At 42.9% G+C, this 27,802-nt stretch overlaps 1 protein-coding gene and 2 pseudogenes across 7 annotated transcripts in view; all 3 read right to left on the minus strand.

The window, feature by feature from the left end:
* Positions 1 to 899: 899 nt before the first annotated feature.
* On the minus strand, positions 900 to 1,035 carry LOC118652380 (annotated as a pseudogene).
* A 2,802-nt stretch (positions 1,036 to 3,837) lies between these two features.
* Positions 3,838 to 3,951, minus strand: LOC118652266 (annotated as a pseudogene).
* A 5,108-nt stretch (positions 3,952 to 9,059) lies between these two features.
* CUL4A (cullin 4A) overlaps positions 9,060 to 27,802 on the minus strand; it is a 72,778-nt gene continuing 54,035 nt past the window's right edge. For 6 of the 7 annotated variants that reach the window (XM_036299558.1, XM_036299555.1, XM_036299556.1 and 3 more), the window contains 4 exons: positions 20,014 to 20,119; positions 19,661 to 19,833; positions 17,421 to 17,573; positions 9,060 to 10,155 (listed from right to left, as the gene is read on the minus strand). In XM_036299558.1, coding sequence (XP_036155451.1) covers positions 10,060 to 10,155; positions 17,421 to 17,573; positions 19,661 to 19,833; positions 20,014 to 20,119 — 528 coding nt within the window. In that variant the 3' untranslated portion in view covers positions 9,060 to 10,059. Of the gene's footprint in view, positions 10,156 to 17,420; positions 17,574 to 19,199; positions 19,346 to 19,660; positions 19,834 to 20,013; positions 20,120 to 27,802 lie in introns of those variants that run through there. The other variant, XR_004966074.1, reaches the window with a different exon arrangement.

The raw sequence follows: 27,802 nt of genomic DNA on the forward strand, positions 1-27,802 counted from the left end.
AATTGGCTTATTAGTTCTAGTGGAATTTTTATTGATGTATTGATATGTTCTACCTCTATGTCATGTGTGAATAAAGATTGTTTTACTTCTCTTTCATCTGTATGCCTTTTATTTTTTTTTCCTGTTGTATTGCAGTAGCTAAGACCTCTAATACAATACTGAGTAAAGTAGACATCCTTGCCTTATCTCAACCTTAGGGGAAAAACTTCATTTTGTTACCTTTAAGCATGATGTTAGCTTAAATCTTTTGTAAATGGCCTTTTTCAGGTTAAGGAAGTTCCCTTCTATTCCTAGTTTGCTGAAAATTCTTTTTAAATCAACATTGAGATTTGAATTTCACCCAATGTTGCTGCTTCTATTGAGATGATTTTTATTTTTTCTTTATGTCTTTTCTTTCTCAGATTTTTCAAATGTTAAACCAGTGTTAAACTTCACTTGGTTTTGATATACTACTTGATTTTATATACTGTTGTAATTAAAATGCTAATATTTGGTTAAGGGGCATTGGTCTGTAATTTTTTTTTAAATTTTTTATTGCTTAAAGTATTACAAAAAGTATTACATATGTCTCCTTTTTATTTTCTCCCCTTGACCTTCCCCTGCCCTCCCATACCCCCCAGTGTCTTGTGTCCATTGGTTATGCTTATATGCATGCATACAAGTCCTTCGGTTGATCTCTTACCCCTACCACCAACCCTCCCCGGCCTTCCCGCTGTAGTTTGACAGTTTGTTCGATGTTACTCTGACTATCTATTTTTGTTCATCAGTATATAATGGTCTTAATTATCCATAAATGAGTGAGATCATGTGGTATTTTTCTTTCATTGACTGGCTTATTTCACTTAGCATAATGCTCTCCAGTTCCATCCATGCTGTTGCAAATGGTAAGAATTCCTTCTTTTTTACAGCAGCATAGTATTCCATCATGTAGATGTACCACAGTTTTCTCCCATCCAAGTACTAACCAGGCCCGACCCTGCTTAGCTTCCGAGATCAGACGAGATCGGGCGCGTTCAGGGTGGTATGGCCGTAGACCACAGTTTTCTAATCCATTCATCTGCTGATGGGCACTTAGGCTGTTTCCAGATCTTAGCTATGGTAAATTGTGCTGCTATGAACATAGAGGTGCATGGTCTGTAATTTTAAAAATTTTATCTTAGAGGAAGGGACTGAGGGAAAGAGATAGTGGAAATTCTTTTTTAAAAATATATATTTCTATTGATTTCAGAGAGGAAGGGAGAGGGAGAGATAGAAATATCAATGATGAGAGAGAATCATTGATTGGCTGCCTCCTGCATGCTCCACACTGGGGATAGAGCCCGCAACCCCGGCATGTGCCCTGACTGGGAATCTGACCATGCCCTCCTAGTTCATAGGTCAATGCTCAACCACTTAGCCATGCCAGCCGGGCTGATGGTGGATACTCTTAAAAATATTCTCAGTTTTTTATCCTGTTACACATACTTCATTTATCTACATCTATACCTGCCTTTACATAATGACCTCTTGTCTTGGTAAGAACACACATGCACACACACACAAATATGCATACACACAAATACATAAACACACACAACTACACACACATGCACACACACCGATACACATACAAACATGTACACAAATAACCATAACGGCACACACCCCCCCGCCATCTTTGAATCCACTCTAGTCTATCTTTGTAAAAACTTTACCGCTTTTCCCTATCTTCAAATTCCTCCCTTTCCTGTATCTCTCCCGCCCCTTTCTCTATTAGCTTCTTTCTCTCAGTCTATATACTTGCCCATTTCATCATCCACAAGAAACTTTCCTGTCTCTGCCTCTGATTCAAGCTACCATAAACTGCACCCCATCAAACCTGTTCCTACCCCACACTCAAACTGTAATGCCCCTAGTTGCCACAAGACTGGACATTTTTCAATTCTTATTACATTTTATTATTTCTTCCTTAAAACTCCCTTCTTCCTGCCCTAGCTGGTTTCGGTCAATGCATAAAGTGTCGACCTGCAGACTGAAGAGTCATGGGTCAGTTTCGGTCAGGGGCACATGCCTGGGTTGCAGGCTCAGTCCCCGGGGGGGAGGGGGGGAAGTGCAGGAGGCAGCCAATCAATGATTCTCTCTCATCATTGATGTTTCTCTCTCTCCCTCTACCTTCCTCTTTTAATCAATAACAAAAACAACAAAAAAACTCCTTTCTTAATTTCTATTTCACCCATAAATAATAACATGTAACAGTGACTATATGTGGCCACCCCTATCCTAGACATGAGGAAAGAGCAAAAGACCTTTAGAAATTTGAGTTAGTGCTCTCAGAGTTTCAAGATGTTGTAGCCATTAAAAAGTGTGCTGTTGAAATTGAGTAATCAGAAAACAAATGATAATCTGATACAGAGGCCACTGCCAGAAAAACAAACCAGAAACAAAAATAGAACAGTGCACTGTGGGTGGGGACTGTTGGTTTTCATTATAAGATCATCTGTCCTATTTGCTTAACAAAAATTCCTCTTAAAGAGAGAGCAAAAAAGTTGGAGGGGAAGATGCAATGTAGGAAGAGAGGAACATTTTCCAGAACAGAAGTCAGAAGTCTCCTGAGGAAGCAGGTTTGCTGAGTCCTGGCAGGACAAATAAAAACGGGCTCACATCTAGATATATTCTTGTGAAATAGAAAAACACAGGAATAGATTTCAACAGTTTTGTGAAGAAGAAAAACAGGTTAGTTACAAAATGGCATCAGACTTTAAGCTGTAAATTAGAAGATGATGGAGCAATGCCTTCAAAGTTCTGAGGAAATTATGTTGAACCTAGACTTTTATAAACAGCCAACTATTAAGCATAAATGCAAAGTAAATCAGAAAGTTTGTCTCCCAGCATTCTCTCTGAGAAAAACAAGTCAGGCCGAAACCGGTTTGGCTCAGTGGATAGAGCGTCGGCCTGCGGACTGAGAGGTCCCAGGTTCGATTCCGGTCAAGGGCATGTACCTGGGTTGCGGGCATATCCCCAGTAGGAGATGTGCAGGAGGCAGCTGATCGATGTTTCTCTCTCATCGATGTTTCTAACTCTCTATCTCTCTCCCTTCCTCTCTGTAAAAAATCAATAAAATATATTTAAAAAAAAAAAAAAAAGAAAAACAAGTCAGGAAAATAACTAAAAGGGGGACTGGGGATCTGAGGAGTGGACCTAAACAGGGATGGAAAGAAAGGAAATTCCAGGACCAGAGCTATGCAAACTGACTGAATTGAAAACAATACTGTATCAGAGAGTTCTGAGAAAAATGTCTTAAGAAATTGGATTCATGCAAATCCTATATAATAAAAGGGTAATATGCAAATTGACCCTAATGGTGGAACGACCAGTCTCTATGACGTGCACTGACCACCAGGGCGCAGATACTCAATGCAGGAGCTGCCCCCCCGGTGGTCAGTGTGCTTCCACAGGGGGAGCACCACTCAGCCAGAAGCTGGCTCATGGCTGGCCAGTGCTGTGGAGGGCCTAAGCCATCAGTTGGACATCCCCCGAGGGTCCCCAGGCTTCCAGAAGGATGTCTGCCAGCCTAGGCCTGATCCCCAGGAGAGCGGGCCTAAGCTGTCAGTTGGACACCCCCCAAGGAGTCCCAGACTGCAAGAGGGCGCAGGCTGGGCTGAGGGGACACGCCCCCCGCCCCCCCCCCCCCCCCAGTGCATGAATTTTCGTGCACCGGGCCTCTAGTCAATAAGAAAGTTTATCCCAGTGATAAGACAGAGCATGTTATTTCATTTGTCAATACCAGCAGTTTAAAAACTCCAGGGAAAACAAAAAGCTGGACAAGAATTCCATAGTTTATTTTTTATTTTATTTTATTTTTTTATGGAACACTTCATGAATTTGCATGTCATCCTTGCGCAGGGGCCATTCTAATGTTCTCTGTATCGTTCCAATTTTGTTTTTTAGTATATGTGCTGCCGAAGCGAGCACATCCATAGTTTAAATATAAAGTAAGCTAACACATGATATGAGGTTTGAGCATTTGATGGAAAAGATATTTGTCTCTGACGCTTACAATATTGAGTTGCACCTGTTTGGCATTACATTTCACTCTCTGGATTAGGCACACTCCTCGCTTCTGAAGTGAATTATGCCATAAATGCTATTTCAATTTCCAACTTTAGGTAAAACATAAAAAGTTTATTAAATATATAAATGCAAAAGGAATCTGACAAGGGCTGTCAGAAATTGGGAGAAAGAAAAGGGAAAATATGGGCCCTTATTTCTTCATTTTCATAGTAAATATTCTTGAGAAACAGTAAATTCATGGATCAAGAAAATAGGTTTCAATATATTATTTACAATAAAGGTAAATATAAAAGAACTCAAAATGATACAATTGACTAGATTGGGAGGGTGGGAGGGGGAGTGGGGTTCCTTTGGGTTGATGGATTCCTTGTCTTGTAGGATAGGAGGCTGCAGGATATGGTAGGTGGAAAAACAAATTGTTCTTCTTACCAATTTGATTATCTTACATTGTTTTGACCAAAATTTAAAAAGTACAGAAGGGTCTATAATAGTTTCCCTCTGTTAACATAAAAACATTCAAACCTGTAAAGAATTTTTGTGAGTTAATTTGAGCCAAACTGTCGACAACTGCTTGGGAAGCAGTATCTAAATGGATTGGGATAATGCTCCAGAGAGTGGCGTTTTTTTTTCATCTATTTTTATACAATGAAATCAAGGAGGGGACATAGGTGGGTTACATGAAATCCATTGGTGATAGATTAGAAAGGCGGGAGAAAGCAAAGCAGGGAAACCCCCGGGATTGGATAAAAAATAAAATGATAAGACACATACTTAAGTGGGTGCAGGATAGGTAACAGTCAACAATTAACATGATGGTAATAACAATGAAGGAATGTGTGATATCTGTGCTGGCACCCAGGGCTTTTGGTTGTACCCTGAGGGGTCCGGAAAAAGGGAAGTTACAAGTTACCCAGACATTTCAAGGATATGTTATCATAGATGCAAAAAGACTGAAAGGCTCAGTTAAGGTAAAGGTTGACCTTGTCAGTGAAGAAACCAGCCTAGGATGTAACTACCCACCATAACTGCTTTAAGTTAAAGTTTAATTTCAGACCATCCTTTATGGTTACTTTAGGTCTCTGAGTTTGCAAGACTGCCATGCAGGCCTCCCCTGAGCTTGTCAGGTTAGCACGAGGCCGCTTTCGTCCACCTCTTACCTGTTCCTAGCCGTCCAGAACTCCATTTTGGAGGGGCAGCTGTCATTTCCTACCATTCATATGCATGTGTGTATATGTATACACACACACAAATAGTAGTAGCACTGTAGCACTATTATACTATTCTATCCTGCTGAAAAACAAAATTTGACTGACTGAATTTTAAAGATGGCTTTAGTCAATGATTCATGAATCGGGCGGCATTCCATCTATCAGAAAGGAACTCCAACGCGCTGTACAAAATGAAAGACGTACAGGCAGAAGAGAGTGGGTTGAGGAAGTTATACTAGCAAAAAGCAGATTGTCGCAAGGTCCCAGGGGTCTTTCTAGCAGATTACCTCACTAGTGCTAACCAGGTCATTTCTGACGACTGGTTGACGATTCCATTTCCGGCAGAGGCTGAAACTAAGTGACCCGGGGCTTAGCATAGTGGTTGCATTTTGTGCTTGTTTCTTTTTTAACAGTACTTTCTCGTACCACAATAGATCTAGACATTTGCTCCCTGTCAGTGTCTAGACCTCCTTTTGGGTAAAGCTTCGGGAATACAGATAGCATCAGGCATGTACGGACAGACATCACTCAACCAGGCCTGCCCATGGACAGTTAGGAATTTTTTTTAAAAAAAATATATTTATTTTTTTACAGAGAGGAAGGGAGAGGGATAGAGAGCCAGAAACATCAATGAGAAACATTGATCAGCTGCCTCCTGCATGCCCCCCACTGGGGATGTGCCTGCAACCAAGGTACATGCCCTTGACCGGAATCGAACCCGGGACCCTTGAGTCCGCAGGCCGACGATCTATCCACTGAGCCAAACCGGTTCTGGCAGGAATTTTTAAATAAATGCTGTTATAGTACTAGACTAGAAATCATTCCACATGAGTGGCAGTATATCATAGGATAATTGCCTAGCAATGGAATTTGTTGGGTCAAAGTGATGAGCATTTTCTAATTTAAAATATACTTGTAAGTTTATCTGAGAGACCATCTCGCCACCTCACAACTGAGGGTCGCTTCCTGAGAAAGCCTGCTAGGTCTGACCCCACTACGCACTCTGCTAACCTTCCAGAAGGAGAACACTCTATGTCTGCCCCTGTACCACCCAATTCCCCCTCTTCCAACCCCAGCCCTTTCTGCTGGCCTCTCTGAACCATAATCGCTTGTCAATAAAACCCCCACCTCCTAAATGTTTGATAAATGGCACTGTTTCCCCGAAGAGTTCTAAACCATCAAGTAGGGCTCAGGCTTCCTCCTTGGGAGGAGCATAAGAGCCTGTGCAGGAAGCAGTTGCCGGTGGGGAGCTGTGCCTGTCTTGTTTCTCATTTCAGACTAATCAGTTATTTATTCTCCGTGGGGACAGTGAATGGAAAGGGGCGGAGACCAGGGATGTTGGCCAGCAGACTTCCTGCCACAGGACTGAATGCAGCAACATCCTCCTCCTACCAGCGCCTGCAGAAACCTGTCCTGAGGACCCTGCTTTCCCTGCAGCCCAGCACATGGCAGCTGTCTCATCTTCCTGTCCCATCTACCTTGGGCCTGGAGATGGGGTAGGGGCTTATTTTCTATTCATTGCTACCTTCAAGCCTTAGTTTCCCCCTCTCTCCCCTCCTGCATCTCTGAAGGACATACCAAGGGGCATCACTTTCCCTCCAGGCACTTGGTCACTGCCCATCACTCTCTGGCTGCTCTGTGCTGCTTTGTCATCACTCTTTTTTTTTTTTAAATATATTTTATTGATTTTTTACAGAGAGGAAAGGAGAGAGTTAGAAACATTGATGGGAGAGAAACATCGATCAGCTGCCTCCTGCACACCTCCTACTGGGGATGTGCCCGCAACCAAGGTACACGCCCTTGACCGGAATCGAACCTAGGACCTTTCAGTCCGCAGGCCGATGCTCTATCCACTGAGCCAAACCAGTTAGGGCGACTTTTAGGTTATCATTTTTTAAAAAAGGATCTTAATTTGAGATTAGACTTTTTTCCATTCTTTTTTTTTTTTTTTTTTTTTTTTTTTTTTATTGCTTAAAGTATTGCAAAGGGTATTACATATGTGTCCATTTTATCCTCCCGCCCTAGGCAGTCCCCTAGCCTCCCCTATCCCCCAATGTCTTATGTCCACTGGCCATGCTTTTTTTCCATTCTGAGAATAAAAAAGGATCTTCTCTTAAATTTATGGTTTCATTTTCAACTTTGACCACTTGGGACTTAGTATAAAAAATGAGTACAATCTAACTTTGCTTTTTTCAAGCTGATAAACCAGATTTTGCCAGCATTATTTGTTGAAAAGTTTCCTTTCCCCGACATGCCCCTTGATGTCGCGCACATTCTCATGTATTTGGTTCATTTATGGATTTTATTTGGTTCCAGAGATCCGTTTATGTGCCAGCAGTATGGTGTTTTAATTACACCGTGTTATACGTTTTAAAATAATATTTGACTATTCTTGCCTATTTGCTTTTCTGTTTTAACTTTAGGATCACCAGGTCTGTGTTTTAAAATAAGGGACATCTGACATCTTAAAATACTGCACAAATACAGGAATAAATCATTTAATAATGCTTTTCAGCCTGACTGGTGTGGCTCAGTGGTTGAACTTTGACCTATGACCCAGGAGATTGTGGTTCAATTCCTGGTCAGGGCACATGCTCGGGTTGCCAGCTCGATCCCCAGTGTGTCTATGTGTGTGTGTGTGGGGGGGGGGAGGGGAGTGCAGGAGGCAGCCCATGAATGATTCTCTCTCACCACTGACATTTCTCTCTCTCTCTCCCTTCCTCTCTGAAATCAATAAAAACATATTGAAAAAATAAAATTCATATAGCATAGATATTTTCTTGTTACTAGGTATTATCATTTTTTGCTCTTATTGAAAATATGGTCTTCCATTATATTTTGACTTTTCTGTTAATTTTGTGTTTAATTAAAAACTTAGTGAATTTCCCTTTTTTTTTAGTCATAGCTTTTTAGTTACTTCTTAGATTTTTCAGGGAATCATATCTGTAAATAATTTCACTTTCTCATTTCCAATTTTATAGCCTTTTTCTCACTTAAGTGTCTTTTCTTTTTCAATCATTTTCTCTACACTGTTTTACTACATTAACATTTAATTATAGTAAATCTTTAAATGATACTGATAATTGAATGGATTAAAACAAGCACAATAAGAGGCATAGTATGTTGCTCACTGTGAAGCCAGACCAGTCTGCTGATGTTTTGCTGGGTAGCTTGTGAAAGCGGACAGGAAAGAATCATTACCTGAGAGGGTGATGGGCATTTGCCCTGCTTCTGGTTCTGTCTGTTGTATTAGTAATGAATTTTAAGTTGCTAAAGATTTATGAGGAATGTCATCTGCATACCACAAAGTTTTATTAATGTAATTTTAAGGCCAATTAAACTAATTTTATTCAGAGTAAGTCTACATTAAGTTACAATATTAATCGCTAGAGACAGTGAACTTAAAATGTAAGAAGTAGAAATCTATTTGGTGTTTTATAGACCATATATCATAGAACTCATATGAAAATTTACAAATATAGAAATGATGATACTTAGAGGATTTTCATATGGAAACCATAAGATGTCATATTTTAAACACGCATGTTTCAAAAATGCAGAATCTTTGAATAATTTAGCACAAAATCAAATTATATAAACTTGTTATAGTCCAGAAAATATTGCTTTAAACACTTATACCATGATCAAAATTCCTTTGGTAGTTTTTAATAAAAATGAAACATGCCATTATGTAAAATATAAAGTAGTTTTAAATGTTATCTAAAAGTATCTTTGTTATAGTTACCATACTAACATAATCTGCTATTCAACTTCACTATACATATACAACATGAAACCAGGTGCCAATGAAATCCTTTTAATCTTTTGACAAAATAACCTCTGCTTCACAATAAAGACTTTAAGTCTCCTATAAAACATTTTACAGTGGTTATGGCACAGAGAATGACGACTGTCCCTGTGCGTGACTGTAAGAACAAAACCAAACTTTATTATACCATTCATACAAATACTGCAATTAAAAAAAAATCAAACAGCAGTTACCCCAATGCAAAATACAGGGACTGCTAGACTCAATCTTAGAATGGTAAACACAAACACACTCTCCCCCCAAAACCTTAAACAGAAAATTCACAAATAATTCAGTGGAAATAAAGACGCTGATGGGTTCATTGCTCCAAACACATCAGACCCGATGTCCTCTTGGCACATCAGAGATCTCACTGAGAAACCTCATTATAGAAAAATCAGTCATTAAAGTTTAAAACTTTTTAAAAATAAATGAAAAACAGATGCCAGTATTTAGATTGCATAATTAATAAGCCAGTTTTTAACACTGACTTTCTTCTTAATGTTCACCAATTAAGGGTTCTTGTTTTAATCTAAGTGTTCATCAACTAAAATAGCTTATCTTCAGGAATACCTAAGTAATCTCTGTAGCTAAAGAATGCAGCATAGAGGGTCTTTTTATTGTGCATTCATGATCACACACAAAAACAAACCAAACTTTCAGTTTTTTTGCCACAAGAACACCACCTTACAAAGGAACCTCATTTAACCAGTATCTTCTTGTCCAATCCCAATGTCATTCTGCACAGAGCAATGGAAACAACTTAAATGCCTAAAAGAACAAGAGGAAGAACTGGAGGGTGAAAAGATATATATGCCATTTGCAAATCCTTAAGCCTTGTGAAGGGTTATTCAAGAATCATCTCCTTTCCTTCGAATCCAAAGTATCTGTGCTGGCTCAATCCCAGAAAGCCCTGGAAACAGCACAGAGGTGTTTCACTGCTCTGGAGATACATTCCAGTGTCTCACTGAGAGAAAACAGCTGGCCGATGCATCAGGCCACGTAATGGTACTGATTTGGATTGTCTTTATCTCTCTCCATATAGTCTCTGTCTATAAGAGATTCAATTCTCTTTTTCAAATCTCCAGGCTAAAAAAGAAAAAAAACACACACCCAATTACAGTGGAATTAAATTTGCAAACAGGGGAATATAACATCATGCATGAAATATGTGATTTATAATTATGCTCATTTTACACATAATTATATAAATATACATATTTATTTGTAATTATAAAATGAGACTAAAACTTCCTACTTCAAAGACAATGTTAACATTATTTCTCGATCAAAGTGCTCCATGTGAATTTTTAGGCCTTCCTGTGGGAAATATGAAACTTGTGAAATGTAAATACATTATTTATGATCACTAATGAATATATGTACATGGCAGATTGCCGGAAGCCGGTCCATCCTTGCTGCTTGACACAGTCGCTGTAGGAAAGAAACATCTGCACAGCATATGTTTCAAGGGACCTGGCGTATATAGCATACTGTTCTTAATATGTTTGCTCCCCTTAGCGCTGTGTGTTTTAACCAAGGTCACCTCTCCAAGAAAGGTTGTTTCCCCAGGTAGGAATTTTTCCCTGAAGTCAGGGAGGGGATGCCTCTCCTAGAAAGGTTGTTTCCCCAGGTAGGAATTTTTCCCTGAAGTCAGGGAGGGGATGAAACTCCTTAACTAAGTGCCAGGCGGGTAGTTAATCACTACAAACAGTCATGCTTAAGCTACATAATCTTTACTCCCTGGAATGGAGGTAAGAAACGCCCTAACCTTTGTAATAGAAATTGACAGGATTAAAATCAACTGGTATAAATACGGATGTAACAAGACAATAAACAGCAGAACTTCGCTGGAGATCCAGACCAGAACTTGGCTGGAGATCCTGGCTGGAGATCCTGGCTAGGCTGCTGATCAACTGAACACTGTCTCCGTGTCCTTCCTTCTTCGCCGACTCCGTCCACACCTTTGGGGACCCCTGGACCTGCTGGGGTTGGACCCCGGCATCTGGCGCCCGAACAGGGTTCCCTTAGGTAAGTCCCCCTGTACTTGGGATGGATAGGACTGCACCGTAGGGTGCTGCAGACCCCCCCCCCCCCATAGAGAATAAGTAGGGTAAGCGGGTAGTTAGTACAGAACTTAGATTGACAAGATGGGTCATACTGAGTCTAAAGAAAAAAGACTCTGTATTAATCTTTTAACGCATATGCTTACTAGCAGAATTGGAGTTGAGGTTTTTCCCAGTGAGACAGAAAGTTTTATAGAAGAAGTATGTCGATGGCTTCCAGAGGATGGAACTGTTAATTTAAAAACTTGGGTTGAAGTAGGAAAGCAATTAAAGAAACACCATGAATCTGACAAGGTCCTGCCATGTTTCTTTTCCCTCTGGGATTCAATCTGTGACACCTTGGCACCAGAGGCAAAAACGGTTGAACTTTCTCAAAATTTAAATAGTCCCTCGGCTCCACCCAGAGAGGATACATCATCATTGTCTTCAGCTCAATCTAAAAGCAATTTAGCTATGCCTACTGATCGGGAGGAGAATAAATATCATAAACATGACCATTGTTCCTTTCCAGTCAGTAGAGAGGAGAATGGCCCTCCCATTCAAAACAGGCTCCCCAAATTAGAAAGGAAGCCTAAACCAGGTCCTGTGGCTCCTATGAGCTCCATGTCTAAATTTCAAAGGGCAATAAGAGAAGCTGAAGCTAATGGAGATCTTGAATTCTCACTCTGCTTCCCAGTTACATATGAGAATGAGTCTGGTGGGAATAGAAACCCCACCTTGGAGCCTATACCTTACAAAGTACTTAAAGAATTAAAATTGGCCTGCTCTGAATATGGACCTCTAGCTCCTTACACACAAACCTTGGTAGAAACCCTAGCCAGTAAATGGATGACTCCTTATGATTGGTCACAGGTTTGTAAATCCTGTCTCTCAGGAGGCGATTACTTATTATGGAAAACTGAATATGAAGATCTTGCTAAGAAAGCTGTAGCCACTAGCGAAAAAACCAGAAAAAGAATAACCCTAGACATGATATTAGGAGAAGGTGATTTTAACACGGCTGAGGAGCAAATGAATATGCCCACAGAGGCACTTACCAAAGTAACCAGTTGTGCAGTAAGTGCCTGGAAATCCCTACCTTATACAGCAGGAAAAACCACCACCCTTACAGAGGTTAAACAGAAGGTCGAGGAACCATATCAGGATTTCCTTTCTCGCCTCATGCAGGCAGTCAAGAGAGTAATCAATAACAAAGAGGCAGCCGATATCCTAATCAAACAACTGGCTTTTGAAAATGCTAATAATACCTGTCAGGCTTTATTAAGGCCGATTCGCAGAACAGGAACTATAAATGATTTTATAAAACAGTGTGCTGATGTAAGTCCAGCATTTATACAGGGTGTAGCTATAGCTGCAGCTCTCAAAGGGGAGACATACCCTCAATATGTACAGGCTATAGGACAAGCCAGCAATACTACAGGTAATAAAAGAAATATGAACTGCTACTCTTGTGGCTTATCTGGGCACTTTAGCAGAGAATGCCCAAATAAAAATAATAATACTCAGGCCAGATGGCAAGCTCCTCGACAGCCTGGAAATACATTAGGGAATAATATTAATCCTCCAAAAACCGTTTGTCCCCGATGTCAGAAAGGATTCCATTGGGCAAAGGAATGTAGATCAAAATACCATAAAAATGGTCGGCCTTTAAACTCTACAAATAGCTCCCAAGGAGGTTATATCCCATCACCTCAATCGGGAAACTTGAGAAGGGGCCAGCCCCAGGCCCCTGCAATAATAGGGGCATCAACCTTCAACCCCTTTGCAAATTTCGATCAGTCAGTGACCTCTTCAGGGCAACCCCAGGCAGTGCAGGATTGGACCTCCACTCAACCACCCATGCAGTACTAACCCCAGACTCGCCAGTAGCAGCCATTCCTACAGGAGTGTCTGGGCCACTGCCTGAGGGAACTGTAGGTTTAATATTAGGACGGAGCTCCACCTCGTTACAGGGGATCTTAGTCATCCCAGGAGTTGTTGATGCAGACTACACAGGAGAAATACAGATTTTACTTTCCCCACCCACTACAACTATACAGATTCAGCCCAACCAGAGAATTGCCCAATTAATCCTGTTACCAATACATAAAATAGGGACAGCTGTTACCCAGGAAGCTAGAGGGGCCGGAGGCTTTGGCTCTAGTGATGCAGCATTTTGGATACAAGAAATCCATGCTACTAGACCTACAAAAATTTTACAAATTCAGGGAAAACCAATTGAAGGTCTATTGGATACAGGAGCAGATGTTTCCTGCATAGCAGAGAAGGATTGGCCCTCTTCATGGCCCACGCACACTACCTCCACTTCCTAGTAGGACTAGGCAAGGCATCTAATGTAAAAAAGAGTTCTCAGATTCTAACTTGGGCTGATGAAGATCAACATTCAGGAACATTCTGTCCCTATGTAATTACGACTCTCCCCTTTACATTATGGGGAAGAGATATCTTGTCTCAAATGGGAGTTCTATTATATAGCACCAGCGGTGTTTGACTTACTCCTGTTACAAAAAATTACAAGAAAATGAGTTTAAATATTCCTCTCCTCATCATGTTCTACAACATACTCTATTTGTAATTAATATACTAAATGTAGATTCTGAGGGAAATTCCCCGATGTACAGGCATTGGAACCCTGATTTAACTAAACCTAAATCCCTCGTCAAATGGAGAGACTTGCTTACAGGAGCCTGGAAGGGACCTGATGTACTTTTAACCCAGGGGAGAGGATATGCTTGTATATTTCCACAGGACGCAGACTCACCTGTGTGGATTCCAGACCGTCTAGTCCGACCTTATGTCTCACCGCCCGCCATCTCTGCCTCATCATAGCACACCTGACCAGTGCCCGTCTGCAGCAGATGTGCAGCCCTGAGCTGGAACAATCTGTCCATTGGGAGGATCACATGTGCCTCCGTTTTGTCTTTCCACATGTCCCAGCTTTGCCCCACATCTCCTTTCCTTTTTCCTTTTTTTAAAATCTAACTACTTGTTTGCTGGGTCTTTGGCCTTTCTCCTTCTTTCCTGAACACAGCCTTTTCTAGAATCTCCCTACCCTACTGTTCCAGGAAGGGCATCTCCCTTTTATGCCGTGACTAGGGGTGTTTGGTATATGCCCCATACATGGAGTTGTCTTGGGCCAAGAGCCTGACATCCTGGGCTGAGAAAGCCCTGTTCCAGGACTCTCCTTTGTCCTGTATTGGCCCCTCTTACCCTTGTGTCAAGAGGGACCCTCTTCTTACAATCCAATTGCCCATAGCTGTTGCCTGAGCTCTCTGTTCATGCTGAGGTTGAAGCCGCATGGTGGCTGGTACCATGGATCTGTCTCTGGCCCAATGGCGTAAGCTGGGCCCTCTCTAGAGAAGAAACCTGAGTTCCCTATGATCAATGCCAGAGCCCCGCCAGCAGGCAAGGGGATCCCAAGGCAGTTGCTGGGCATGGAGGCCAGAGGGACATAGGCTATCAAGGAGACAAAACTGAACCTCACATCACCCTACTTGGCCCAGAGATGGCTGGTAGTCAACGACGGGTAAGACTCCACAGGGTGGGGCAACCTAAGACAGGCACAGTCGGGGGCCAGTAGGAGAAAACTTGGGGTGCAACAAAGGTGGGGCACAGACCCCCCTCCCCAATGGTGCAGGGGCTTGAACACTCGGCCCTTATGAGGAAGGTCTCCTGTCCCCATGGCTGCTTCCTGCTTCCCATGCCCAGCTCAGATCGGGACCCAGGTAAAGACAGAGACTGGCTGACAGCAGCTGCCCTCTCACTGCAACAGGACTTGTTTCCCATTTCTACCTTGGACCACAGGGAAAGGGGCAGCTGAAGGAAAGGGCTGTGTCAGGATGCTGCATTCTTCCCTTTCTTCTCCCTCTTTTTTCTAAACACTTCCATGCCTTGTAGTTCTTTTGCTTTCTCTTCTTTTTCTACTACCCTCCATTTTCCATATCAGCTGGATCCAGAGGGCACAGCTTACTCCTCCTCGGACATCGACACCACCATCAACAACGGCCCTGATGGACCCTTTGATGCAGCCCTTCAACTTGCTGACGCTTCGGGAAGCCTGTCGCCAGTGACGCCGCCCGCTAGCCAGACCAACAAAGACAACCAAACCAACAACTTGAGGACAGCTGAAATCCCTTGACTGAAGAGGCTGGCAACCTTCTACAGGAATGGGGCTCCTTCTGCGCTCCATCCACTATGTTTATAGCTATGCTCACTATCATTGCTTGCCACTCTTCTTCCGAGACTTAAATGGCCCAATCTGAGAGGTGGCCACTGATTTGCATGCACTATCATTTAAAAAATAAAAAAGGGGGAATTTGCCGGAAGCCGGTCCATCCTTGCTGCTTGACACAGTCGCTGTAGGAAAGAAACATCTGCACAGCATATGTTTCAAGGGACCTGGCGTATATAGCATACTGTTCTTAATATGTTTGCTCCCCTTAGCGCTGTGTGTTTTAACCAAGGTCACCTCTCCAAGAAAGGTTGTTTCCCCAGGTAGGAATTTTTCCCTGAAGTCAGGGAGGGGATGCCTCTCCTAGAAAGGTTGTTTCCCCAGGTAGGAATTTTTCCCTGAAGTCAGGGAGGGGATGAAACTCCTTAACTAAGTGCCAGGCGGGTAGTTAATCACTACAAACAGTCATGCTTAAGCTACATAATCTTTACTCCCTGGAATGGAGATAAGAAACGCCCTAACCTTTGTAATAGAAATTGACAGGATTAAAATCAACTGGTATAAATACGGATGTAACAAGACAATAAACAGCAGAACTTCGCTGGAGATCCAGACCAGAACTTGGCTGGAGATCCTGGCTGGAGATCCTGGCTAGGCTGCTGATCAACTGAACACTGTCTCCGTGTCCTTCCTTCTTCGCCGACTCCGTCCACACCTTTGGGGAACCCCTGGACCTGCTGGGGTTGGACCCCGGCATCTAGAGGTCTCAAGCAGCAAGGATGGACCGGCTTCCGGCAGCAGATCCTATTAGGCAATACATTTCTGTTTGTTTGAAAGGGAAATATGATAATGACTCAAGGCACCTTCATCTGTTAAGGATATTTCTCCCTAAGAACTAATATTTACTACATATGCTATATTTATACAGTACAATCACAAATTCTGAGTGTTCCTTTGCTAAAAGTAGATGACTGAACTGATGTATGTCCACACCATGACATGTCAGCCCAGGAAGAGCGCCCTCTGGCTTCTGCTGTTAGGAAGCACGATTATGCTGACAATTATGAGCAAGTTTTTTTTACCTGTATGTTCTTTCTTCCAAACATCGTAACTTTCTATTCAGTGATACATCATACATTTTACAATATGTGGCTGAAACCCAATTACCTATCAAAATAGAACTAGGCGCTATGGCTGTATGCACACCTTACTTGCTATTTAGTCTTTTAATTGCTGGGCCTCTCATCTGCAGAGGGGAAAATCAACACTCTCCCTGGCTCATGGTAGGGAGGAATGGTGTATGAGGCAGTGTTCCATGACTGTGCAGAGCACTGTGGAGCACACATTGCCTCTGCAGAGTACAGAAACCCAATATTTGCTGAGGCAGGATGGCATTCTCACCTGCCATTTCAGTGTCGAGACTCATTGGTCCACCTCGACTCCCTTGGTGAGAAGGGAGGGTCAGCTGGTCTTTTATCAAACTGGACAACACAAACTCAGGGTACTTGCACCTCAAAAGCACATGTGGCAGGCTTAGTCACTGAAAGGCCAGGTGTCATGAGAGTCCCATACTTTCTAGGTGGATTTATATATGCTTTAAAGCTCTTCATAATGCTTCCCTCACTTATCCTATCCTGTACTCCATATACAGCCAGGACAGGTCTCAGTTCTGGAAATATGCTTGGACTGAAAGGTTTTAGGGTAGACTTTTTACTCAATAGCAACGAAGATATATTACTGAGGTAAAGAATGCTTTGTAGTTTGCAAAATGCTTATTAGTTAGCATGATCTCCTTAAAATCCTGTGATATAACCTGAATTGTTACAACTACTGATAATGAATGTCCATTTCCATGTAGTGCCTTCTCCCTTCTAGAGTGGGAATTTTAAGTATATCACTCCCATAATGGTGATGAACAACATTTGAGATAAAGTTCCTACTCTCATCATTTGCCAGGTTTTCTAGACTTAGTATATATATAAAGGTAGATTTTTGAAGCAAATTATCACTTATAATATAGAACAAATGATATGATTCTGAAGGTAATGAGAATCGAACATTATTCGCCTATGGTTTGGCACAATGCTACAGTTTTAATTAAGCCAATATGCATTTACCTTTACTGGAAATTTCAGCTGGTTATACAATTCAGACACTAGGAGATTATGACCCAGAGTCTTTCTCATCTTCATTATTCTGACGATGGCAGCATCAATCTGATACTGTCTGTCCTGAAACACTCGCTCAGTGGTGCTGACCTGTTCTTCAACCTGCACAAATAGTGAAGTGTAAAGATATATTTTAGTATTTATTATGTCATACTGTTGACGTTGACTAGAAACTTTTGATGCCAAGAAAGGCCAAACTTTAAATGAATCTTGTTCTGCTATGCATTGTGTTCTAATAAAACCTAGCTTCCAAGAAATGCAACATCAGTACCAAACATTGAAAAATAATTTAAAGAGTTACAGAAAAGCTGTAAAAACCCTATATAGTCCTGGATTAAATCCAGGAGCACAGTAATGAAAACAAAACAAAGCATACTAGCCATCAGAAGTTATTCCAGAAATGTAAACTTTTCTCAGCATTGGGAATCTACTAATGTGACAGAAATTATCACAATAATTTCAAGGTTAGATTATAATCACCTTGATAAGGCATGACAAAACTGAAAATCTATTCTTGATTTAAAACAAACTTGAATATATAAGGAGTAATTAGAAAAAATAAAAGAACTTGAACAGATTAAGAGCTGTTACCAGAAGCAAACAGCAAATGCTGATAACAACTTGATGGTTAAAAAAACCCACAAAAAAACCCAAACACAGTGGCTTAGTGGTTGAGCATTGACCTGTGAACAGGGAGGCCGTGGTTTGATTCCAGGTCAGGGCACACGCCCGGGTTGTGGGCTTGATCCCCTATAGGGGGCATGCAGGAGGTAGCCGATCAATGATTCTTCTCATTGATGCTTCTCTCTCTTTCTTCCTCTCCCTTCCTCTCTGAAATTAAAAATATATATATGTGTGTGTGTGTGTGTGTGTGTGTGTATAGATAAATATAAAAACCTAATAGGAGCCCGCAGATCAAAGAAGGTTGGGGGATAGGCAGGTCTGTGTATGTCAAACATCTTAAAAACAAACAAACAGCCCTAACTGGTTTGGCTCAGTGGATAGAGCATTGGCCTGCAGACTGAAGGGTCCCGGGTTCGATTCCGGTCAAGGGCATGTACCTTGGTTGCGGGCACATCCCCAGTGGGGAGTGTGCAGGAGGCAGCTGATTGATGTTTCTCTCTCATCGATGTTTCTAACTCTCTATCCCTCTCCCCTCCTCTCTGTAAAAAATCAATAAAATATATTTAAAAACAAAAACAAACAAAAAACCCTTAAAAAAGAATATCTGTTTTCCCATATTACCAGCCCTGGATATGACACTTTTAAACATTTCCCAAAGTGACAGATTAAAAATGGAATGTTACTTTAATTTGAATTTCATAAAAATTATTGGTGAGAGTGAATATCTTTTATATATTTATTGTTTTTGTTTTTATTTCTTTTGTGTAGTCTGAACATATTTTCTGAAGGCTACTTTGAACACCTCTATATAAGTAAAGCAATCACTGTCTTCTGCTGGAGGTGGAGGAAGTATTTGTGATACCACTTTAGAGCAATGAAAACTGCCCTTGGGTTGTCTGAATTGACCTCACTTATTCAAAAGGCCTCTCTTCAAGTCATTAACATGTACAAGGGGGCCAGCTGGACACCCTTTTATATAAGTGGGGTGCCAGGGGTGGGCCTGCCCACCTGGCCTGTATGTTTGATAACAGCCCAGGGGCGCAAGGACTTCTGCATTAGGAAGGGCCTGAGGGCAGTGGGCCAGAACCTGCTCTGGACACGAACCTTGAGAATCTGATCAAAGCTACAGATGCTCCACCTGTACACAGATCACAGATACAATGTCAGTGGGTCCTTGACACCCACAACTCTTACCACTTCCACCCCAGGACCCTGGCTGAGGCCGAGGCTGAGAGAATGGCTGAAATGTGCTGTGCAAAAATAAAAAGACAAGTCACTGGGTTTTGGAAATGACATGCTCTCTCCACTAACAGAATTTGATATAGGAAGCTCTGATTTATCACACCACTTTTGTGAATAATTAAATGCATTTCTTTTTGATTTTCATTCTTGTGAATATAAAGTTAACAAAAGCTACATTAAAATGAATACTCTTATAAACACTGTATTCAAATTAGATACTTTAGAAATATGCTTCAGAACTCTTACAGTCAAGAAATTATAAAAACTAGTGATTCCTTGGTGAACACCCTCCCTATAAGTAAAAAGAGAAAGTTTATACATACGGTTTCCTTCATCTGAATTTGATTGATCTTTATTCGAAATAACTTGTGTTTGAAATCTCCGTTAAAAATGAATTTGTCTCCATCTTCTACCTCCTTTCCTTTGGGACTTTTAATCAGAACTCGTGCTTTGCCACAGGCCAGTGACTGTAATGTTCTCCGCAATTCACTGTCCTCTGGATGGGGAGAAAAATGCAGGCACAGATTAGCATTAAAATGAATTATAACACAATAAAAATGAAAGAAACCACTCTCTCAAGTGCGACAAGCAGAGACACAGTCTACATCTTCTCTTAAACGAGTGTTTAAAAACGAGGGCACTCAAAAACCACACATTCATAAAAGTGTTTTCATACCTATCCCAGTGGCCATTTTTATGTCTTCAAAGCTGAATCCGTCCCCTTCATTGAACATGAGAAGCACCAGAGTCTGGAAGAGGGATACCTGGAACTCTTTCTTTCCCTTAAAGAAAACAAACATATCATGCATGAAGCTATGTTTGCACAATCTTGAAAACTTTTAAGAAGCTTTCTTTTGCTCTCAAACTTTGGGGGAGAGGGTATAAGAAATTACTAATCAGCCACCAAATAAGAAGAAATTATGTTACTAATTATCTACATTAATAAAAGAGAAACATGGTAATTGGCGTACGACCGCTACCCTTTTCATTGGCTAATCAGCAAGATATGCAAATTAACTGTCAGCCAAGATGGCGGCCGGCAGCCAGGCAGCTTGAAACTAACATGAGGCTTGCTTGCTTCAGTGAAGGAGGAGACCAACGTTCCCCACTTGTGTTCCCCGCTTGCGGCTGCAGGCCTCTGAGCCTGCAGTTTAAGAAACAGTGTAACAAATATAGATGCTTTCTGCGAGCTGGGATCTCAGAGCTGGAGTCAGAGCTGGAGTTATACATTGTTTCGATTACCTACTTTCAGCAGGGGAGGCCTAAGAGCTGGAGCCAAGCCTCAAGCTAAAGCTGGCCCAGAATAAAAAAAGAAAAAAGAAAAAAAGGAGCAGTTGGGAGCTTCAGTCACCCCGAGCCTGAAAACAGCCCTCAGCCCCTCACCCAGACTGGCCAGGCACCCCAGTGGGGACCCCCACCCTGATCCAGGACACCCTTCAGGGCAAACCAGCCGGCCCCACCCATGCACCAGGCCTCTATTCTATATAGTAAAAGGGTAATATGCCTCCCGGCACTGGGATCAGCAGAGCCATGAGGCCTCCCGGCACGGGATCAGCATGACAGGGGGCAGCGCCCAAACCCCCTGATTGCCCTGTGGCTCTGTGTGTGACAGGGGGTGGGGCCACAACCTCCCTATCTGCCCTGCTCTGTTCGTGACAGGGGAAGGTGCCCCAACCCCCTGATCAGCCCTGCTCTGTGGGTGATAGAGGGCGGTGCCCTAACCCCTGATGGGCACTGCTCTGTGTGTGATGGGGTACAGAGCCCCAACCCCCCTGATGGGCCCTGCTCTGTGAGTGACGGGGCAGCGCCCCAACCCCCCAATCGGCCCTACCCTGAGCGTGACTGGGGGTGGCATCGCCACCTCCCAATCCGCCCTGCTCTGTGCATGACGGGGGGCGGCGCCCCAACTCCCCAATCGGCCCTGCTCTGAGCCCGACCAGGGGCTGCACCTAGGGATTGGGCCTGCTCTCTGCCACCCGGGAGCAGGCCTAAGCCAGCAGGTCGTTATCTCCCGAGGGGTCCCAGACTGCGAAAGGGCACAGGCTGGGCTGAGGGACCCCCCCCCCCCCCGAGTGCACAAATTTTTGTGCACCGGGCCTCTAGTACAAGCATAAAATGACTTGGTATTGCACTTAAAAATTCTTCTCTTGAAATATTTTTTAAAGTAGTAAAAAAGGAGAAACGAAGATGGCGGCATAGGTAAACACCGGAGATTGCTGCCTCGCACAACCACTTCAAAAATACAACTAAAAGACAGAACGGACATCATCCAGAACCACAGGAAGGCTGGCTGAGTGGAAATTCTACAACTAGAAGAAAAGAGAAAAGCATACCAAGACTCAGAGGAGGCACAGTGTGGAAGTAAAATACTAAAGTGCGGAGGTGCGTGCAGAGCAGGCTGGCGGCTGAGGGCACGGTTGTCAGCTGAGGGCGCGGTTGTTGTTTTCAATCGGGAGGGAGTCTCAGGCTCTGAGCTCCAGTTCCGGGTGAGTCTCTAGGGACCCAGACTCATACGGGAGAAGCGGGACTGTCTGGCAGCAGTCGGAACTCGAGGGCAGCTTTCTCTCCGAGGGGCTTGCAGCGATCGGGGACATTGAGAAGCAAAGCCTCTGAGGGCAAGACTGAGAGCACCCATAACTGTTAGCCCCGCCTTGTTGATCCCGTGTGACCTGCCTCGCCCAAGCCCTGCAGGGAGGCTTTTGCTGGATAGCCTCAGGCAAAGGCTAGATTAGCACCTCCCTAGAGATCCAGGAGCCAGTGTACCCAGAGGTCAGAGTGGGACCATCCAGTTTGCAGCTCCGTGGAAACATAAAGGACACACTCAGGGGGCAGACTCAGTGAGCACCAAAGCCCCACTGAAGCAAGTCTTGCCCCAGAGGGGTGTCTCCAGCACAGAAGTTCTCCCACTGCAGACACAGCTTATTCTCACAGTCAATTGGCCTGGAGGCCAATTCCTCCTAGTGATACCTACAACAATCAAGGCTTAACTACAACAAGACTGTGCACAAAGACCACAAGGGGGTGCACCAAGAGTGTCCTCCTCAGGTAATTGGGAAGGCTGAACCACTGGACCCTAGAGGACACTTAGCACAGAAAACCACTGTATCAACACAGGGAAGCATAAAAATTGCGGAGACAAAGAAAAAGGACACAAATGACAGAAATGGAGGAAAGAAAACTACTGGATATAGAGTTCAAAACCACACTTTTAAGGTCTTTCAATAATTTTCTAGAAACTGCCGATAAACGTAATGAGATCTACAAAAAATCTAATGAGACCCTCAATGTTGTGATAAAGAACCAACTAGAAATTAAGCATACACTGACTGAAATAAAGAATATTATACAGACTCCCAACAGCAGACTAGAGGATTGCAAGAATCAAGTCAACGATTTGAAATACGAAGAAGCAAAAAACACCCAACCAGAAAAGCAAAATGAAAAAAGAATCCAAAAATACGAAGATAGTGTAAGGAGCCTCTGCGATAGCTTCAAGCACACCAACATCCGAATTATAGGGGTGCCAGAAGAAGAGAGAAGCAAGATATTCAAAACCTATTTGAAGAAATAATGACAGAAAGCTTCCCCTACCTGGTGAAAGAAATAGACTTACAAGTCCAGGAAGCGCAGAGAACCCCAAACGGAATCCAAAGAGGACCACACCAAGACACATCATAATTAAAATGCCAAGAGCAAAAGACAAAGAGAGTATCCTAAAAGCAGCAAGAGAAAGAAAGTCAGTTACCTACAAGGGAGTACCCATACGACTGTCAGCTGATTTCTCAACAGAAACTTTGCAGGCCAGAAGGGAGTGGCAAGAAATATTCAAAGTGATGAATGCCAAGAACCTACAACCAAGATTACTTTATCCAGCAAAGCTATTATTCAGAATTGAAGGTCAGATAAAGAGCTTCACAGATAAGAAAAAGCTAAAGGAGTTCATCACCACCAAACCAGTATTATATGAAATGCTGAAAGGTATCCTTTAAGAAGAGGAAGAAGAAGAAAAAGGTAAAGATACAAATTTTGAACAACAAATACACATCTATCAACAAGTGAATCTGAAAATCAAGTGAATAATCTGATGAACAGAATGAACTGGTGATTATAATAGAATCAGGGGCATAGAAAGGGAGTGGACTGACTATTCTTGGGGGGGAAAGGGGTGTGGGGGATGCCGGAAGAGACTGGACAAAAATCGTGCACCTATAGATGAGGACAGTGGGTGGGGAGTGAGGGAGAAGGGTGGGGTGGGAACTGGGTGGAGGGGAGTTATGGGGGGAAAAAAAGAGGAACAAATGTAATAATCTGAACAATAAAGATTTAATTTTTAAAAAAAAGTAGTAAAAAAGTTCTTTAGTAAATTTTGTTGAATAAGGTGATTATCATTATTTGAAGTCAGATGTTGCTGACACAAATCTAACAGCATCACCCTTGGGTCCCATTTTAGCTTGCCGAGGTCCTCTTAATGGTTAGGAATGCCACTGGAATGAGTGGACAGAGCATGAGAAGGCCCAGTGACAAAACCTGTATGGACAGGGAAGCTAGCAAAAGATCCAGCTAACATTGTTAAAGAATGAGTAATGAAATAAGCACATAAAAGATCATAAACTGTTGGCCAGTTTCCCTTTATATGTGCTTGTGATGTACATGACTAATATAATCCAGTTTTGGACCTCACATAATTTCACACCTCTATTTTTTAAAAAATATATTTTTATTGATTTAAGAGAGGAAGGGAGAGGGAGAGAGAAACATCAATGATGAGAGAGCATCATTCATTGGTTGCCTCCTGCATGCCCCACACTGGAGATGGAGCCCAAAGCTGGGCATGTGCCCTGACTGGGAATCGAACCATGACCTCCTCGTTTCATAGGACGATGCTAAATTACTGAGCTACGCTGGCTGGGCCCCACCTCTATTTAAAAAGTCCCCACTATAGAGGCTTTCCACACATAATTAGTTCTGTGTGGACAACAGAGCATACTGTGAGTGCTTCATCCTCAAGCCTAGCCATGGAAGGGAAGAATCGCAGTGAGGAGATCATTCTGCAGAGGTTCAGTTCTAAGCTGGCAGTGAGGGGATCATAGCTTAACTTTTATAATACCTTAAAGACTAGTAGGTGTGGTTTTGTGTGTATAACCCTGCACAACAAAACACAATGCAACATGAATGCATAATCTACACTAATAAAAGAGAAACATGGTAATTGGCGTACGACTGCTACCATTCCCATTGGCTAATCAGGGCAATATGCAAATTAACTGTCAGCCAAGATGGCAGCCGGCAGCCAGGCAGCTTGAAACTAACATGAGGCTTGCTTGCTTCAGTGACCGAGGAAACCAACGTTCCCCTGCCTGCTGCTGCAGGCCTCTGAGCCTGCAGTTTCAAACACTGTAACAAATACAGACGCTAAACAAAACTCCAGAAACCAGCTTTCAGCGAGCTGGGATCTCAGAGCTGGAGTTGATACAGAGTTTCGAGAACCGAAATAAACCAGATACCTGCTTTCAGGAGCAGAGGCCTAAGAGCTGGAGCCTCAGAGCTAAAGCTGGCTCAGAATAAAAAAGAAAAAAAGAAAAAAAGGAGCAGTTGGGAGCTTCAGTCACCCACCAGCCTGAAAACAGCCCTCAGCCCCTCACCCAGACTGGCCAGGCACCCCAGTGGGGACCCCCACCCTGAAGGGTGTGTGACCAGCTGCAAACAGAGATCATGCCCTCATCCAGGCTGGCCAGGCACCCCAGTGGGGACCCCCACCCTGATCCAGGACACCCTTCAGGGCAAACCAGCCGGCCCCCACCCATGAACCAGGCCTCTATTCTATATAGTAAAAGGGTAATATGCATCCCAGCACTGGGATCAGTGGAGCCACGAGGCCTCCCGGCACCGGGATGAGCGTGACAGGGGGCAGCACCCAAACCCCCTGATCGCCCTGCGGCTATGTGTGTGACAGGGGGTAGGGCCACAACCTCCCTATCGCCCTGCTCTGCGCGTGACGGGGGGGAGCTCCCCAACCCCGATTGGCCCTGCTCTGTGCGTGACAGGGGGTGCCGCCACAACCTCCCCATCGACTCTGCCTTGAGTGTGACAGGGGGCGGTGCCCCAACCCCCCAATCGGCCCTACCCTGAGCGTGACTGAGGGTGGCATCGCAACCTCCCAATCCGCCCTGCTCTGTGCATGACAGGGGGTGGCGCCCCAACTCCCCAATTGGCCCTGCTCTGAGCCCAACCAGGGGCTGCACCTAGGGATTGGGCCTGCCCTCTGCGACCTGGGAGCAGGCCTAAGCCAGCAGGTCGTTATCTCCCAAGGGGTCCCAGACTGAGAGAGGGCACAGGCCGGGCTGAGGGACCCCCCCACCCCCCGCCTGAGTGCACAAATTTTTGTGCACCGGGCCTCTAGTCCTATATAATAAAAGCCTAATATGCTAAGCGTCCGGTCGCCTGTTCAACCAATCAAAGCGTAATATGCTAATGAGATGCTAAGGCTGCTCAACCACTTGTTATGACGTACGTTGACCATCAGGGGGTGGCATGAAACAAAGGAAGACCCCAGCCAGCAGCCAGCAGCCAAAGAAGGGATGCCCTGGCCTGCAGCTGGAAGGCCCCAATTGGCCCTGATAGCCAGCCAGGCCTAGGGACCCTAACCATGCTCAAATTTCATGCACCAGGCCTCTAGTTATAAATAATGCTGCAATAAACATAGGGGGGCATACATTCTTTGGAATTAGTGTTTTGGGTTTCTTTGGATTTTATTCCTGTAAGTGGAATTGCTGGGCCATAAGGTAGTTCCATTTTTAATTTTTTTCATAGGGGCTGCACCAATCTGCATTTCCACCAACAGTGCACAAGGGTTCCTTTTTCTCCACATCCTCACCAACACTATTTGTTGAGTTACTGAAGAAAGCCATTCTGACAGGTGTGAGGTGATATCTCATTGTGGTTTTAATTTGCATCTTTTCATATGTATGTCCCCTTCTGAGAAATGTCTATTTTAGGTCCTTTGCCCATTTTTTAATTTTATTGTTTTGGTGTTGAGTTTTATAAAATCTTTATAAATTTTGTATATTAACCCCTTATCAGATGTATTGGTGAATACGTTCACCCATTCAGTGGGTTGTCTTTTCAGTTTGTTGATAGTTTCCTTTGCTGTGCAAAAACACTGTTTGATGTAGTCTCATTTGTTATTTTTTCTTTGGTTTCCCTTGCCCAAAGATATATCTATCTACCTATCTACCTATCTATCTATATAAAATATTGCTAAGAGAATTGTGACCGATTTTACTGCATATGTGTTCTTCTAGGATTTTTATAATTTCGAGTCTTACATTTAAATCTTTAATCCCTTTTTAAGTTTATTCTTGTATATGGTGTCCGAAGGTGATTTAGTTTAACTTTTTTGCAGGTATCCAATTTTCCCAACACCATTTGTTGAACAGGCTGTCTTTATTCCTTTGTATGTTCTTGCCTCCTTTGTCAAACATTAACCATAAAGGCATGGGTTTATTTTTGGGCTCTATATTCTGTTTCATTGATCTATATGTCTATTTTTATGCCAGTAACATGGTTTTGATTACCATGGCCTTATAGTATAGTTTACCAGGTAGCATGATTCCTCCAACTTTGTTCTTTGTCAAGATTTCTGTAGCTATTCTGGGTCTTTTGTGGTTCCATATAAATATTTTGGAATGTTTGTTCTAGTTCTGTGAAATACTCCACTGGTATCTTGATAGGAATTGCATTGCATCTATAGATAGATCATCTGCCACTTATACTTTTTTTAAAAATTTATTTTAAAAATATATTTTATTGATTTTTTGCAGAGAGGAAGGGAGAGGGATAAAGAGTTAGAAACATCGATGAGGGAGAAACATCGATCAGCTGCCTCCTGCACACTCCCCACTGGGGATGTGCCTGCAACCAAGGTACATGCCCTTGACTGGAATCGAACCTGGGACCCTTCAGTCTGCAGGCCGACGCTCTATCCGTTGAGCCAAACTGGTTAGGGCTACTTTTTAAAAAATAAAACCTGCATAATATAAGTGGACCCACACAGTTCAAACCATAGCTGTTCAAGCGTCAACTTTATAATTTATAATAGTGTATAGATAATGTATTATAATAGCCAGCAAAATAGAAATCTTGTTTGTTTTTGCTTAGTGTACATAAGTTTATTTATAAAATTAAAGTAAAATTCGAATATGAAGGGACTGTTTTGTGACATGCTTTTTTCATTTATCAATACACTGTATGCATTTCCCATTATTTTTATTTTTTAAAAAAATGTATTTTATTGATTTTTTTACAGAGAGAAAGGGAGAGGGATAGAGAGTTAGAAACATCGATCAGCTGCCTCCTGCACACCTCCTACTGGGGATGTGCCCGCAACCAAGGTACATGCCCTTGACCGGAATCGAACCTGGGATCTTTCAGTCTGCAGGCCAACGCTCTATCCACTGAGCCAAACC

The sequence above is a fragment of the Myotis myotis genome, unplaced genomic scaffold, assembly GCF_014108235.1.
Source record: "Myotis myotis isolate mMyoMyo1 unplaced genomic scaffold, mMyoMyo1.p scaffold_m19_p_3, whole genome shotgun sequence".
Classification (NCBI taxonomy): domain Eukaryota; kingdom Metazoa; phylum Chordata; class Mammalia; order Chiroptera; family Vespertilionidae; genus Myotis; species Myotis myotis.